The following is a 17093-nucleotide window of genomic DNA, read 5'->3' as shown; positions in this document are numbered from 1 at the left end:
CATTGAATGGTGGTGCTGGCTCGAAGGGCCGAATGGCCTACTCCTGCACCTATTGTCTATTGTCTATCTTGGCGAAAGCGCACGTGGTCACGGGGAGAACGTCCAAACTCCGTATAGACAGTACCCATAGTAAGCATTGTAAGGCAGCAACTCTACCACTAAGCTACTGTGCTGCCCTTTAATGAATTACCAAGATTATTCCTGCTGCCCATTTTAAACACAGTGTAGAGGTACGTTTGCTGTCTGCCAGACATCTGCCATGTCTAGAATGATCAGAGATGGGTTGTTTTGAGCTACATTATGGGCGGCTCTCTTCCTTGGTTTTCTGTTACTGGCCCTGCCTTGTTCTGGCCTTTTGCTACCTCCAGTTCTCTTCACCTACTCTCAGTCTGAAGAAGGGTCTTGACCCAATACACCACCCATACTTTTTCTCCAGACATGGTGCCTGACCCGCTGTTACTCCAGCATTTTGTGTCTATCTTTGAATGTTTTCGTCTGGGCTTAGCAGAGCCCTCCCTTGCAAGAGATATCTGCGATTTAGTCACCTTTCAGCCTGCTTATACGTCTAATACCTCCTCCTTTCCAATTGTAGTTTATTTAGGAATTCCATCACCCTCTCCCTGAATTCTTCAACTACAATGTCCTTTGCCATGTTGAATGGAGATGAGAAGTTTTGGTTCTAAGCCATGTCTTCTGGTTCCATGTCCAGATTGCCATGCTGACCTTGAATGAGTCCTCCTCTTTCCCTGCTTACCTCTTGTTCTTAGTGCCTTTAATATCATTGGAGATTCATTTAAACTTGCCCATCAATCTTCCGTCTGTCCTAATTTCTTCTGAAGATTTCCTTACATTTTCTATATTCCTGTTTGACATCTATCATTAGTTACATTTACCAGATATAAGCTACTTTTTGTTCTTTATGTAAATGTCAAGATCCCTTGACATTTTGCATTGCTTGGACTTGCTCTTCTCCATGATTGAAGCAAAGCGATCCTGAATTCTCGCCTGTAGAAATAAGGAACTGCAGATGCTGGTTTATAAAAAAAGGAATCAAAGTGCTGAAGTAACACAGCGGGTCAGGCAGCATCTCTGGAGATCATGGGCAGGTGACATTTTGGGTCGGGACCCTCTTTCAGACTGGAATTCGCACTTGTCAGATGTAGGCCTACCTTGCAAGTAGCTGTTCCCAGTCTACTTTAGCCAGGTCCTGCCTGAGGATATTCAAATTGAACTTTCCCCAGTTGAGGAACTTTATTTCCGGTCTATCCTTTACACCGTCTCCAAAACAAGCTTCAAACATAAAGTTATGGTCACTACCTCTGAACAAGGCGTTCCCACTGTCAATCCCACCACTTGCACAGCTACATTCCCTTAAGTTACTTCCAGTTCTGCCCGTTCTATTGACTACCAAACTCTCTTTTAAAAATCAGCCTTCTATAACCCTTTCACACAGAGTCAAATGGTGTTACATTAGACACCTCTTTAAAGCATTTTAACTAGTGCAGAATGGCTGCAGTGTGGGCCATCTATAAACCCACTGCAGGTATTCACCCTGGTTATTCCAACAGGGCATCGTAAAGCTGCTACCTTGCTGCTAACGGCAAGTTAGGGAACCCTTCCACCTACACAGAACCGTACAGTACAGGAACAGGTTCTTGGCCCGCAATGTCTGTTCCGAACATGATGCCAAGTTAGTTTCCTCTGCCTGCACTTGATCTCCATGTCCCTCCATTCCCTACATATCCGTGTGCCTTTCTAAAAGCCTTTTAAACACCACTATTGTATGATACCAACAGTACCCCTGGCAATGCATTCCCGATACTCACCACTCTCTATATAAAAATATTACCTGGCACATCTTCCTCAATTTTTCCAGCTCTGACCTTAATGCTATATTCTCTACTTTCAGACATTTTCACTGTGTGAAAAATGGTTATGACCCTATCTTTGCCTTTAATAATTTTCCATACTTCTATCAGGTCACCCACATAACCCATGAGAGAAATGGGTACAGTTCCATGAGGGGCACAGGGAAGAGAGGAGGGTAAACTAGGGGAGAGCAGTGGGGGTTGGTCTGTTAAGTAAAATTGTAGAATTCAATGTTGATACCGCTGGGTTGTGAGCTACACAAGTGGCATATGAGGTGCTGTTCACCCAGTATGCGTGTGACCTCACGCTGGCAATGGAGGAGGCCCACGTCAGAAAGGTCACTGTAGGAATGGGAGGGGGAGTGAAAATGGTTAGCAACCGGAAGATCACGCAGATCTACCTAGGTAGATCAAGTGCAAATGTTCAGCAAAACGTTTGCCGAGTCTACCTTGGTTTCACCAAAGTAAAGGAGGCCACATCAGGATCAGGAGATGAGGTTAGAGGAGGTGCATGTGAAACTTTGTCTCATCTGGAAGGGCTGCTGGGGTCCCAGGATGGTAGTGAGGGAAGTGGTGTAGGCACGGTTGTGACATCTCCTGCGGTTTCAGGGGTAAGTAACTGAGGAGGGGTGGTTTGGTTGGGAAGGAATCAATGAAGCAAGGAGTTGCGGAGGAAGTCGGCTCTATGAAAAGCGGAAAGGGGTGGGGATGGAACGATGTGACTGGTGGTAGGATCATGTTGAAAATGGCGAAAGTGGCAGAGAATGATGCAGAGGCAGGTGGTTGAAAGGTAAGGACTGTAACTCTATCCTTATTCTGTCTGGAGGGAGGGGGAGCGAAAGTAGAGCTGGGGACACATAGAAGACACACGTAAAGGATCCATAAGATAGAGGACATCTTGTCTGGCCTTGTGAGGAATAGTTTAGTTTAGTTTAGAGATACAGGATGGAAACAGGCCCTTCACCAGGCTGTCTGCACCTACCAGCGATCCCGCATATTAACACTACCCATACACACACTAGGGACAATTTACAATTTATACCAAGCCAATTAATCTACAAACCTGTACGTCTTTGGAGTGTGAGAGGAAACCGAAGATCTTGGATATAACCCAGGTGGTTCATAGGGAGAATGTACAAACTCTGTACAGACAGCACCCGTAGTTTGGATTGAACCCGGATCTCTGGCGTTGTATGCGCTGTAAAGCAGTAACTCTACCGCTGCACCACCGTACCGTCCATTTGAAATACCTTAGGCATGGAGGGCTAAAGTTTCTGTTTTGGTGGTGTATGACTCTATAACGTTTATCTGTTGCTCATCTCAAATGTTGCCAGAACTAAGCATTCTCTATGCAACACTCGAGTTTCTATTGCCCCTGCATATTACCCCAGTTGCATTTCAAGTAACACCAAATTCTCCATTGGGTATACAAAGGATTTGAGCCATAAAATTCACCCCAGTAGCTCTCCAGACTAACGGTACCCAAAATTCACTATTCACAGGGAATTTAGAGTCATAAACATTAATTGCTACATCTAGCTGGCCACTTATGCAGCTTTGCATCGAGTTAATACCTTCTGGGTATCACACATGGAAGAGGACACTCCCAAAGGTGGCATGTACCATTGGACCTGCAGCTGTCTGTCTTTAGAATGCACTGCCATACTGATCTGTGGTTTGATTTGACCGGTGTAGCTGCTCTCTGATGTTGACAGCGTATATTCACCAAAGACACTTGTGTAAATCTGAAATACACAACATTACTAAATGCTAACATTGCCATCCTCCATAAATGAATAATAAAGTACAATTCCTCTGCAGATATTGGCAACAGGAATAAAGCAAAACATCAATATCAAACATAGCATTAATTGTTTAGAACAGTTAATGCAGTCTTGGAAAAAGCTGCAGTGTAGTTTTGGGAATGAAAGGTTCTTGGGCTATTGGTTGATTAAGAATAAAATATCGAAGAAGTGAATCCTTGGTGGCTGATGATCGAATGTTAATAAAGTAAATTAATGAAATGATCTTATGTAGGTGTATATGATCTTGTAGAGGCGTACAAAATCATGAGAGGAATAGATCGGGTAGATATACAGAGTCCCTTGCCCAGAGTAGGGGATTCGAGGACCAGAGGGCATAAGTTTAAGGTGAAGGGGGAAAGATTTTCTAAAAATCTGAGGGATAACTTTTTCACCCAGAGGGTGGTGAGTATATGGAATGAGCTGCTACAGGAGGCAGTTGAGGCAGGAACTCTCGCAACGTTTAAGAAATAGTTAGACAGGTACATGGATAGGACAGGTTTAGTGGGATATGGGCCAAGCACAGTGAAGTGGGACTAGTGTAGCTGGGACATGTTGGTCAGTATGGGCAAGTTCGGCTGAATGACCTGTTTCCATGCTGTATGAAATGGTGAATATCGGCAGGAATTTCCTCAACGCTCTTGCGGTTCCAAAATGATGAGCATTTGACTTCATTTTCCACTTCGTGTTGCATACATTTCCATTTTTTGCAGCATAATTATTTTTTTTGCTGGACTGCTTGTTAAATTGCTGCAGCAAAATAGCAGGAACTCTGAAGAAATTCTCAACTTGACTTATGAGGACTATTTTGTTAGTCCCCAAAATGATCTTGTGATCTTGAGGGCATGTTTGTCGGGAACTGCAATTATCATGGAGATTTTATCTACATGTTAATAGGATGAAACAAACTTGCAAAGCTCTAGCAGAAGAATAATTTGTGTTGCGCATCTGCGATTGCCTTTTAAAGTAGAACCTACCCATGGCTGTTTTTGATTTGGTCAAGAGTAATGAAGAAGGATTAAGAAGGTACCTGGTGATTAAGGATCACTGAAGAGTAGTGACCTCACCATGATACCATAGAGACAAGGACTGCAGATACTGATTTACAAAGTAAACACCATTGCTGGAATAACGTGTAGAAAGGAACTGCAGATGCTGGTTTACTCCAAAGTTAGCGGGACAGGCAGCACCTCTGGAGAAAAGAAACAGATGGCATTTCGGGTCAAGACCCTTATTCCGACTGAGAGTCGGAGGGAGGAAACTAGAGATATGAAAAATTAACTTGTGCAGGAACGAAATGCAGATGCTGGTTTACACAAAAGACAGAAACAGAATGCTGGATTAACAGTGGAGCAGGCAGCATCTGTGGAGGATATGGATAGGCGACCTTTCATGTCAGAACCCTTCTTTCCATCTCCCTGGCTGCCCAGATGTCAGGGCCACCAACGCCACCGATGACCCTCACAGCCTCTCGAGCCTCTCCAAGGCTGGGCCCACTCACTGATGCTGTTCACTGTGTCCCTGGCCAACTACAGGCAAGCAACATTGACTTTTAGAGTTTAGTTTAGAGTCTAGAGATACAGTGGTGAAACAGGCCCTTCGGCCCACCGGGTCTGCACCAACGAGCGGTCCCCGCACATTAACATTACACTAGGGACAATTTTTACATATATAGCAAGACAATTAAACAACAAACCTGTACCTAAAGATTTAATAGGAATCTGAGGGGTAACCTTTTGACACAAAGGGTGGTGGGAATATGGAACAAGCTGCCAGAGGAGGTAGTTCAGGCAAGGACTATTGGACGTTTAAGAAACAGGTACATGGATAGGACAGCTGTGGGGAAATGGGCCAAACGCTGGCAGATGGGACTACTGTAGATGGGGCCTGTTAGTCACTGTGGGCAAGTTGGGCCGCTGGATGACTTTATGACTCTGTAACCAAGCAACTTCTCCTACACCTTACTCCTACACCACCCTGTATATCCACCTCCGCCTTCCACAGTACCGACCCCGAGCCCCCCTCCTCCCTCTGTCCTCCCCAGAACTCAGCACCAACCCCTGTGATGTTTTCACCATGCCTCAACCTCCCACCTTCCATTGCTGAATGGTCAGTTCTCAGCTGATGCCTTACCTCTGCACCCCTATGCCCACATCTCATGGGTCCAAGCCTGTCACGATGTTGAGCTCTTCTTTATCGCCTCCATCTCTGGGCCTATTTGTCTGGCAAGGAGTTCTCACCTCCCAGTGATGATCTTTCTTCTGTTTCAAACATTCCTCTCCTCAGGAACTTCTCCTGCCAACCCTCTACCTTCTCTGGCTTTTTTAATTTCCAACTGCGGGCGCAACTTTAGTTTTAGACTTCTATACACTGGGAAAAAGATGCGACCATCCATCTTATCGATGCTCCTTGTGATTTTACAAACCATTCTAGTTTCGTTTAGTTTGTAGATATAGTGTGGGAACAGGCCCTTTGGCCCAATGTGTCCACGCCGACCAGTGATCCCCGCACACTAACACTAATCTACACACACTAGGGACAATTTACAATTTTACCAAAGCCAATTAACCTACAAACCTGTACATCTTTGGAGTTCATAAAAACATAAAAACTTAGAAAATAGGTGCTGGAGGAGGCCATTCGGCCCTTCGAGCCAGCACCGCCATTCACTGTGATCATCTACAATTTAGTAACCCGTGCCTGCCTTCTCCCCATGTCCCTTGGTTCCACTAGTCCCTAGAGCTCTATCTAACTCTCTCTTAAATCCATCCAGTGATTTGGCCTCCACTGCCCTCTGTGATTCCCTGAGTTTGGCGATTTTCTAGGCGACCACAGGCGACTAGGCTGTCGCCGCACGGTCGCCGGGGTGTCGTGGGTATGGTCGTGAGTCGTCTCCAAAGAGTCGTAGCGTTTTTCTGGTCGTCGCTGGATTTTGTGAAGGCTTGAAATTTTTCGGCGACTGTTGGATTTGACGCCAATGAGTGTAGCTTGACGTCTCCTGACATGGGCGCTGTCGTAGGTTGTCGCCAGGTTGTCGCCTGGTGAAGTAGGTTGTCGCCAGTGCTGACTTCGGCAAATTCCAAGTGTGGACTTGATCTGATCACCCATCAGTGTAATGTGTCCATAACTGATGTTAGGTTTTGTTTGTTTTTGCACTTGTATTCTGTTTAAAGTTTGAAGTTTGACGTTTATTGAAATTTATTACAATATTTTTGTATGAACTGTTGTACGTTCTTATCGACCTCCAGCATTTTGTCAAATAAATACCTTCAATTTGTACCAGCATCTGCAGTTTTTTTCTTACACGACCTTTTAAAAAATATTGTTTGTATATCAATAAAGGAAATTCTTGACATTTTGACAGAACATTGATGTATGAAGTTATTGTATTTCAGAGTAGTTTCTCATGGCATCACATTCAAATTGTCATGATGCAGAATGATTGGAAACCCGACCGTACACCCCCTTTTATAGGGAAAGTGGGTGAAACGTGAATTGTCTTCAGTCTTCAGGGTCATAGCTTGTCGTAGCTTGTCGCGGGTGGACGTAGATTGGCTTTGGTTGTTGTAGGTTGTCGCCTCTGTGCTGGTAGGTTGTTGTAGGTGCGGTCGTGGGTGGACGTTCTACTTGCAATGATTGGGTCGTCGGTTTTCGGTAGCTTGCCGTAGCTTGACGTCGACGAGGTGGAAGGTTGTAGCTTTTCGTGGACATTGTCGTGAGGGGGGTCCAGTCACCGGTTTTTCAGCGACCTGCTACGACTATGACAGTCGCCGGAAGTCACCAAAGAAAACGCCTAACTGGGACTTAAGGCAGCAATACTGCTGCACCACCAGATAAATTTTACAATTTCTGATAAAACGTGATTGGCCTGAAATATTAACTCTTTCCACAAACATTGCCTAACCTGCTGAGTGTTTCCAATGTCGATTATTTCAGATAATTTCAGTACCAAAACCGATAGTCCAAAAGCAAAATGCTGTACATGATAGAAATGTAAAAAGGAAACAGACATGCTCAAAATCCTCAATGTTCTGGGTAGCATCTGCATAAAATATTTAGGATTTCATGCCAGTAACTTTACATTAGAACTGTCACGGCGGTTGTCCAATCTGCTACGAATTTACATGGAATTGATATTCTTCATTTGTAACCCAATTTTAAAAATACAATTTTCCATTTCAGAGTCATAGAATGATGCAGCGTGAAAACAAGCCCTACGACCCAACTCGCCCACACCGGCCAACATGTCCCATCTACACTAGTGCCACCTGCCCATGTTTGGTCCATATCCCTCCAAACCTGTCCTATCCATATACCAGTCTAACTGTTTTTTAAACGTTGGGATAGTCCCTGCCTCAACTACCTCCTCTGGCAGTTTGTTCCATACACCTACCACTCTTTGTTTTGAAAAAGTTACCCCTCAGATTCCTATTAAATCTTTTCCCCTTCACCTTAAATCTATGTGTCCTGGTCCTTGGTGCCCCTACTCTGGGCAAGAGACACTGTGCACCTTCCCGATCTATTCCTCTCATGATTTTAAGAGATTTTGATTAATTTTCCAAGGTCCCTACGACGATAAAAGCTCTCAGCAAATGCAAAATGAAAAATATACATCCCCTAAACATTATCCATTCACTGTTGAGAAAACAAACTTCACAATGGAAGATTGAGCACAAAATATTATAAGTATTAACACCACCTTGGGTTGTAAGTCTGGCGTTCTAAAACTCTTGTCAAAGAGTTCATACAGGATGAGAGGAACTGGCTCAACGCAGCAGGAAGTATTGTAAGCCGGTAGGTGAGTGGTGAAAAATTGATGCATTTGTTCCAGACGTTGCAAAATACCCATGTTAAAAACCGATGTATGAATTCCTTCTCTGGCACTATTCATTGCATACTTCCAGATATCTATATCAAATGAAAGAAACATATTTTAGGGTGCATTTAAAAAATGCACATTTAAGATATCTTATGCATTCGTTAACTCACTTGGTTCCAAAACTATGCTCTTAAACCCATTAAAAGTATTGGTCCCTCTCACCCTGTTTGTTCCACCTGGCACAGATCCATATCTTTCATTCCACAGGCCTACAACACACTGTCTCGAACAAAGTACCCCACTGGTTCTCACATTTGGCTGGGCCACATCATAGCCAACAGATTCTACCAAAGATTCACTTTGCCAGCATAGTCCTGAAAGCAAATGTAAAGAAACTTCCTTTCTCCTACAGCTTAGTTTAGTTTAGTTAGAGATGCGGCGCGGAAACAGGTTCTAACAGCAATCCCCGCACACTACCACTATCCTGCACACACTAGGGACAATTTACAATTTTACCGAAGCCAATTAACCTACAATCCTGTATGTCTTTGAAATGTGGGAGGAAACCAGAGAACCCGGAGAAAACCCACACAGGTCACGTGGAAAGCATACAAACTCCGTACAGACAGCACTCGTAGTCAGGATCAAAACCGGGTCTCTGGCGCTGGAAGGCAGCCACTCCACCGCTATGCCACTGTGCCGCCCCTACATGGTTGTAGACCATCAGTCAAATGGGCAATCGGAAACCTTCATAAATTGCTCAATTTTGCCCCACGTTTGCTCATCAACTCCTGTAATCATCCCCTTGGCATCGGTATCTTCAAACTTTCTATTCCAACGTACCACTGAATGGGCTTTCTCACTTATCCCCCTGAAAACTTAACATCATCCAAAGTCCCACAGCTCATGTACTAAAAGCAGGTGTCTTTCAAGAATCATCTTGTATTTGATGACCAACATTGTATCCCTGTTAAGCAATGACTTCATTTGAAAACTCTCATCATTTTTTCCAAAACCTCCAGTCTTGCCCTGTCCAATGTCTGTAATGCCCAGTGCTTCATCTCGCTGATCCTTGCCTCTTAATGGCCCCCTACTGATGACATTGTCATTGTGCCAGAGTGTAATAGTGTTGGACAGCACAGAAATAGGACCTCTTGTGGAAAGCCTCATCTTGGGAGCAGAAGTGCCAAGATGGAGAAATTCTGATTTGGGGATGGTGTCTTTGCAAGAGGCATCTGGATCTGCTCCCAAGCTTACGTGACGGTATGAACATTGAATTCTCCACTATTAAGTAACTAACCAACAACTCTATTTTCTTTCCCATCTCTTCCCTGTCGTCCACCTGGATGTGCAGCCATTTCTCCCACTACCCCGCTTCCCCCTTCCCCTCTCCCCATTTACCCACATCCCCTTCTCTTGCCTCAGCATTTATACCTCTTCTCTCCTTATCTCACAGCTTTTTGTCTCCTTCCGCATTTGCGTCACCTCCAGGTGATCCCACCAATAATTACATCTTCCCATCTCCACCCCTTTCTGCCTTCTGCAGAGACTACTCCTTCCACAACTCCTTGGTTCACTCATCCCTTCTAATCCAAACCCTCCCCTCCCCAGGTACTTTCCCATGCAACCGCAGGAGATGTAACACCTGTCCCTATACCGCCTCCCTCGACTCCATCAAGGGACCCCGATAGTCCTTTCAGGTGAGGCAGAGGTTAACTACCACCTCCTCCAGCCTCATCTACTGCATTGTTCCCAATGTGGGCCCCTGTACATCGGCGAGACCAAGCATAGGTTTGGCGATCGCATCGCTTAGTCAGTCCGTCGAGGTCTACAGGATCTCCCGGTTGCTAACCATTTTAACTCCACTTCCCACACATTCTGACCTTTCTGTCCTGGGCCTCCTCCATTGCCAGAGTGAGGCCACATGCAAATTGGAGGAACAGCACCTCATATTTCAGTTGGGTAGTTTACCCAGCCATACGAACATTGAATTCTCTGGTTTTAAGCAACTTTCCTTCTCATCTCCCTCACCTCTTACCTCCCCTCCTCCACCTGTTGTTTAACCAGTTCCACAGCTCGCACAATGTACCTCTCCTGATGTCACACCTTCCCTAGGCAATAATTGGCCTACATGGGATCCACCCTGCCTGAGATCCTCTGTTGCCAGCCCTGATTTGTCCTAGCCTCTCCCCTCCACACCCCCACCCCACTTTCAGTCTGAGGAGGGGTCCCGACCCTAAACGTCACCTTTCCTTTTTCCGCAGAGATGCCGTCTGACCTGATGAGTGACCGACCTGCTGAACACTTTGTGCCTATCTCTGGTCACCTGGATAGACTTTAAAGGAAGGAACTGCAGTTGATTACTTTCAGCTCTATAAAAGTGAAAACTTTGGAGAACAGGTCATGGTATCTGTCAGTGGATTCACAATTGAAGCATCTCCTTTTACCTTCATACTTGTACTTTTCAATGTAGTGAGACTTGCAATGAGGAAGTCTGACATCGTCTTTTTCACCTTGAACTAAAAGATGTAAATATGCTAAATTAGTTATCAAATTGTTAACTCTATTGTTAATAACGGAAACTATTGACTGTGAAATGGATGACCGGTCGAGGTTTGGCTGGGTAAGTGCAGGTAATCGCCAATGGGTTTGTGCAGAGGATCCTTGGGACTTTGATGGGACGGAGGTGAGCAGATGTTTGGGAGGAGCACAAGTACAGGACCAGGGAAATCGGGTGGAGTTGGATAATGATCAGGAAAAATTGTGCTGACGGTGGGGGTGTTGAGTGGACGATTGACATTGTGGGGCAGCAGGATAGTGGGGGTGGGGGTGGGGGTGAGGTGTGGGGGGAGTTTCAATCAGTTGTTCTGAAGGTGCCTGGTGAACTGAGTGGAGGTGATTGTGTGTGTCGGAAGGAACTGCAAATGCTGGTTTAAACCTTAGACACAAAACGTCGGAGTAACTCAGCGGGCCAGACAGCATCAATAGGTGACGTTTCAGGTCGAGACCCTTCTTCAGACTGAGAGTCGGGGGAAAGGGGAACGAGAGATATAGACGGTGATATAGAACCAAGTGAATGAAAGATATGCAAAAAAGCTTACAACCCAGTGATATGAATCGTGATTTCTCTAACTGCATGTAACCCTTGCATCCCCTCTCTCCATCCCTCCCCCACCCACCCTAGTTGTCATACTGGTTTCACTGTCGTCCTGGTGAGTTTCACTGTCTGTAACTCATTTTCACCTAGCCCACAGCCAACAATGGCCTCTTTCCTTTATTAGCTTTACTTTTTTGCATTTCTTTCATTCATTTGTTCTATATCTCTCTACATCACCATCTACATCTCTCATTTCCTTTTCCCCTGACTCTCAGTCTGAAGAAGGGTCTGGACCCGAAACGTCACCTGTTCCTTCTCTTCAGAGATGCTGCCTGTCCCGCTGAGTTACTCCAGCTTTTTGTGTCTATTGTCGGAGGGGATTGTGTGTTTGATACTGGAGTTGGACAGATGATGGTGAAGGCTCTCCAGTGCATGGTCTTGGGAGACATGAATGATCTTGGGGGGGTGGCTAGGTGACAAATTAGAGTGGGTAAAACAGATGTAATAAAATTGGAATGCTGATGAGGGTACATGAGCACAGTGGTGCAGGGGCACAGTGGTGCAGTGGCACAGTGGTGCAGGGGCACAGTGGTGCAGGGGCACAGTGGTGCAGGGGCACAGTGGTGCAGGGGCACAGTGGTGCAGGGGCACAGTTTACCAAAGCCAATTAATACCAGTATGGTGGTATTTGTTGTGGAGCAACAAGCAGTATAAGAAGTAGTATAAGTAGTATCAGTCTGAAGAAGGGTCTCGACCCGAAACATCACCCATTCCTTCTCTCCCGAGATGCTGCCTGACCTGCTGAGTTACTGCAGCATTTTGTGAATAAATCAAATGGTGGTATTTGTTGTTTAGTTTAGAGATACAGCGCAGAAACAGGCCCTTCAGCCCACCGAGTCCGCACCGACCAGTGATCCCCGCACACTACCACTATCCTATACACCAGGGACAATTTATAATTTATACCAAGCCAATTAGCAAGTTCACAAGATATAGGAGTAGAATTAGGCCATTTGGCCCATCGAGACTACTCCATGATTCAATCATGGCTGATCTCTGCCTCCTAATCCCATTTTCCTGCCTTCTCCCCATAACCCTTGACACCTGTTCAAATCAAGAATTTGTCTATTTCTGCCTTAAAAATATCCACTGATGGTCTCCACATCCCTCTGTGGCAATGAGTTCCACAGATTAACTACCCTCTGACTAAAGAAGTTCCTCCTCACCTCCTTTCTAAAAGAGCACCTTTTAATTCTGAGGCTATGACCTCTGGTCCTAGACTCTCCCACTGGTGGAAACATGCTTTCCACATCCACTCTCACTATGCCTTTCATTATTCTGTAAGTTTCAATGAGATCCCCCCTCAACCTTTAAAACTCCAGCGAGTACAGGCCCAGTGCTGTTAAACGCTCATCATATGTTAACCTACTCATTCCTTGGATCATTCTTGTAAACCTCCTCTGGACCCTCTTCAGAGCCAGCACATCCTTCCTCGGATATGGGGCCCAAATTTGCTCACAGTACAACAAATGTACCTCAGAGCCTCAGCATTACATCTCTGTTTTTGTATTCCTCCTGATATAAATGCGAGCATTGAATTTGCCTTCCTTACTACCGATTCAACTTGAAAATCAACGTTTGTGGGAGTCCTGCACCAGCACTCCCTGTGCACCTCCAATTTCTGGATTCTCTCTCCATTTAGAAAATAATCTACGCCTTTATTCTTATTACCAAAATGCATTACTCCGAACTTTGCTGTACTGAATTAAATCTGCCACTTCTCTGCCCACTCTCCCAACCTGTCCAAGTCCTGCTGTAGAGTCCTTGCTTCCTCTACACTGCCTGCCTCATCCACCTATCTTAGTAACATCTGTAAACTTGGCCACAAAGCCTTCAATCCCCTTATCCAAATCATATTAATGTACAAACCTGTACAGCTTTAGAGTGTGGGAGGAAACTGAAGATATTGGAGTAAAATAATAAGAAAATAACTGCAGATGCTGGTACAAATCGATTTATTCACAAAATGCTGGAGTAACTCAGCAGGTCAGGCAGCATCTCGGGAGAGAAGGAATGGGTGACGTTTCGGGTCGAGACCCTTCTTCAGTAAACCCACGCAGGTCAAGGGGAGAAGGTACAAACTCCATCTAGACAGCATCTGTAGCCAGGATCGAACTGGATCTCTGGCGCTGTAAGGCAGCAACTCTATCAATGCCCCACCTTGCCACCCATTGTGTTGAATGAATTGGGTAAGTGGAAAGAGTTGACTGAAGGTCCATGGCCTGTCTGACATTGCTATCATGTTCTCAATACAATACTTCACATTGTAATCTAGTCACCCAATTTGTTTTGCCTGCCTTATATGTTATTCATTTGATCATGTGGGGAGCATAAGTATCATTGATGAGAAAACTACCCATCTTAAGCAACAGAAGAGAGAAACAAGTCCTAGGTCAGTAATGCAAACACACATACATGTCTGCTTTTTTCACCTTTGCGTATTAGTTCCATTTTCTTTTTTAGAACTGAGTATCAGGAGCTCATAACTACTACGTTGATAAACGTACACGTGATTATCCCCAATGATTACAAATAATCCCCCCCCCATAGAATTTTTAGCTTTTCCATCTCCCTATATCAAAATTCCCCAAAATCTTCAAATAGGTTTGATTTCTTTGTAATGTCATGAAAATTGTACTGCTTTGCTGAGTACCAACCAAGTGCCACATAGCTTTTATACATATATAACCTTGTCTCTTTTGTCTATCAGTCTCACAAAGAAAAATGGGAGAGACCTTACTTGGAAGCCGACAGGTATTGTACAGTCTCCGGAGATGGTCACTGTAACGCAGGAGATTGACGGAAGTCAACCTTTCAGCAGCCTTTCTATATGGTGCCATTATATCAACACTTTCAATTGGTTCTGATGGCTCTTGCTGGTCTTGCTGGTCTTGCTGCTGCTTCTCCTCTTCTTTCACTTTCTCGCCTTGAATGGTAGTTAAGCTGGGCAATAATGCATCATTGTCTGTAGTAAGATTATGTCCAACAAAATGAAACATTTTATTGAAAGATAAGAACTGAGAATTTAATATTCTTTTAAATAAGATTGCAATTTTAGACACTCTATTTGAAAGAAAATTGGAACAATATTTCCTGCAGAGAAAATCATTTTAATACCTAGTTTAGAGATACAGCATGGAAACGAACTCTTCGGCCCAACGAGTCCGCGCTGACCAGTGAGCACTATCCTACACACAAGGGATAATTTACCATCTTTACCGAAGCCAATTAGTCTACAAAGGTGTATATTTCTGGAGTGTGGGAGGAAACCGGAGAAAACCCCAGGCGATCGGGGGAAATAGTACAAACTCCGTACAGACACAGTCCTCCACAGTCAGGATCAAACCCAGGTCTCTGGTGCTGTAAGGCAGCGCCTCTACTGCTATGCTACCATGCCATTCCACTAAAATAGCTTTGGGGTGAATCTGGTTAGATGTTGAAAAGTCAGGAAATTTGGGGTGATGGATTGGGGAAGCAATGTTAGCAGCTCAGGAGTGTCATTATGACAGGAACTCACTCAAACAGCAGCAGCATAGGAGTGCAGCAGCAGCAGCAGCATAGGAGTGCAGCAGCAGCAGCAGCATAGGAGTGCAGCAGCAGCAGCAGCATAGGAGTGCAGCAGCAGCAGCAGCATAGGAGTGCAGCAGCAGCAGCAGCATAGGAGTGCAGCAGCAGCAGCAGCATAGGAGTGCAGCAGCAGCAGCAGCATAGGAGTGCAGCAGCAGCAGCAGCATAGGAGTGCAGCAGCAGCAGCAGCATAGGAGTGCAGCAGCAGCAGCAGCATAGGAGTGCAGCAGCAGCAGCAGCATAGGAGTGTTAGCAGCTCAGGAGTGTCATTATGATGGGAACTCACTCAAACAGCAGCAGCATTTGGGGTGATGGATTGGGGAAGCAGTGTTAGCAGCTCAGGAGTGTCATTATGACAGGAACTCACTCAAACAGCAGCAGCATAGGCTTATTTACACTGAGGTTGATGGTAATAAAAATTAAATAATGTTCAACAGGCAGCTTAATATTTTGACATTTATTTTGCTCCCCCCCCCCCCATTCCCCCCTAAAAATATGCTGACTGTACCATTATTGAGTGGCCACTTACCCTACATCACCCCATTACTATCCTGTGCCTCGGCTTACCTGATGATCACTAATCCACCCCCATCTGCTGAGATAGCTGCCAAACTCACCCACCATCTCCCTCCTAATCACCTGCTGATCCACACCGCTCTTGACCCCTCCTCACACCAACCCCAATAGCTGCAATAACTGAGGGGGGGATTTGATTGAGGAAAAACAAAATTATGAACGACATTAAAAGGGACAACCTAAGAAACCTTTCCTCCAGCCGGATGAATTCAAATATTATCATGGCAGATATGGAATTTAAATGTAGTTTATAATTTGATACGAAAGCTGGTAATGATGACTACCACAAAACAACTAGGGTGGCGTTAAAAACCCTTCTGGTTCAATAATGTCCTTCAGGAGATGAAGTCTGTCACCTGAACTCAGGCAAGTCTATTTGGGACATGATTAATCAACGGAGTTGATGCCTAAACACCCGCTGAAATGATATTGTAGTCATTCAAGTCAAAGGCAATTAGGTTGGGCAAAAAACAGTGGCCTACCCCATCCAAGCAATGCCCAGATTCTGAAAAATGACATTTTAAAAATAAATAAAATGTTCACAATATTTATTTTAAATTGACAGCTGTGAGCTCATTATATTGAATTGAGAAGTTGGATTTACTTTAGTGGAGCTTAAAGACACAGCGCGGAAAAGCTCTTCAGCCCACCGAGTCTGCACCGATCTGCGATCCCCGCACACTTCCACGATCCTATACATACTTGGGACAATTTACAATTGTACCAAGCCAATTAACCTACAAACTGCATACAGACAGCACCCATAGTCAGCATCGAACCCAGGTCTATGGCGCTGTAAGGCAGCAAATCTACCGCTGTGCCACCGCACCGCCTTTGATTGGTAGGTACTTTGAATAGATTATAATCCATTTGGTTTCTTGACGGAACACAGGGGACAGGGGAAGGAGATTATCTTGAAGTCATAAGCTTTCACACAGCTTCTGGGATTCTCCACCAGAAATGAAAGGAAACATGCCAGGATGTCTAGTTTAGTTTAGTTTAGTTTAGAGAACCTTCGGCCCATGGAGTCTGTGCCGGCCAGCGATCCCCATACGCTAGCACTATCCTACAAACTACAAACTAGGGACAATTTTTAACAAAGCCTATTAACTTACAAAGCTGTATGTCTTTGGAGTGTGGGAGGAAACTGGAGCATCTGGAGAAAACCCATGCAGTCACGGAGAGAACGTACATACTCCGTACAGCCAGCACCTGTTGTCAGGTTCAAACCCGGGTCTCCGGTGCTGTAAGGCAGCAACTCTACTGCAGCGCCACCATGCCACACACTGTGCTGGAATCCTTCT

The 17093-nt window shown here is 44.9% G+C and overlaps 1 protein-coding gene across 1 annotated transcript in view; it reads right to left on the bottom strand.

The window, feature by feature from the left end:
- Window positions 1–17093, bottom strand: part of cfap54 (cilia and flagella associated 54) — a 300159-nt gene that overhangs the window by 15114 nt on the left and 267952 nt on the right. Inside the window, exons 63-66 of the mRNA XM_078420057.1 lie at window positions 14387–14611; window positions 10937–11008; window positions 8370–8578; window positions 3443–3613 (exon numbers count right to left, since the gene is read on the bottom strand). Coding sequence (XP_078276183.1) covers window positions 3443–3613; window positions 8370–8578; window positions 10937–11008; window positions 14387–14611 — 677 coding nt within the window. The remainder of the gene's footprint in view (window positions 1–3442; window positions 3614–8369; window positions 8579–10936; window positions 11009–14386; window positions 14612–17093) is intronic.

The sequence above is a fragment of the Rhinoraja longicauda genome, chromosome 23 (assembly GCF_053455715.1).
Source record: "Rhinoraja longicauda isolate Sanriku21f chromosome 23, sRhiLon1.1, whole genome shotgun sequence".
Lineage (NCBI taxonomy): Eukaryota > Metazoa > Chordata > Chondrichthyes > Rajiformes > Arhynchobatidae > Rhinoraja > Rhinoraja longicauda.
This window is presented reverse-complemented; position numbering and strand designations above follow the sequence as displayed.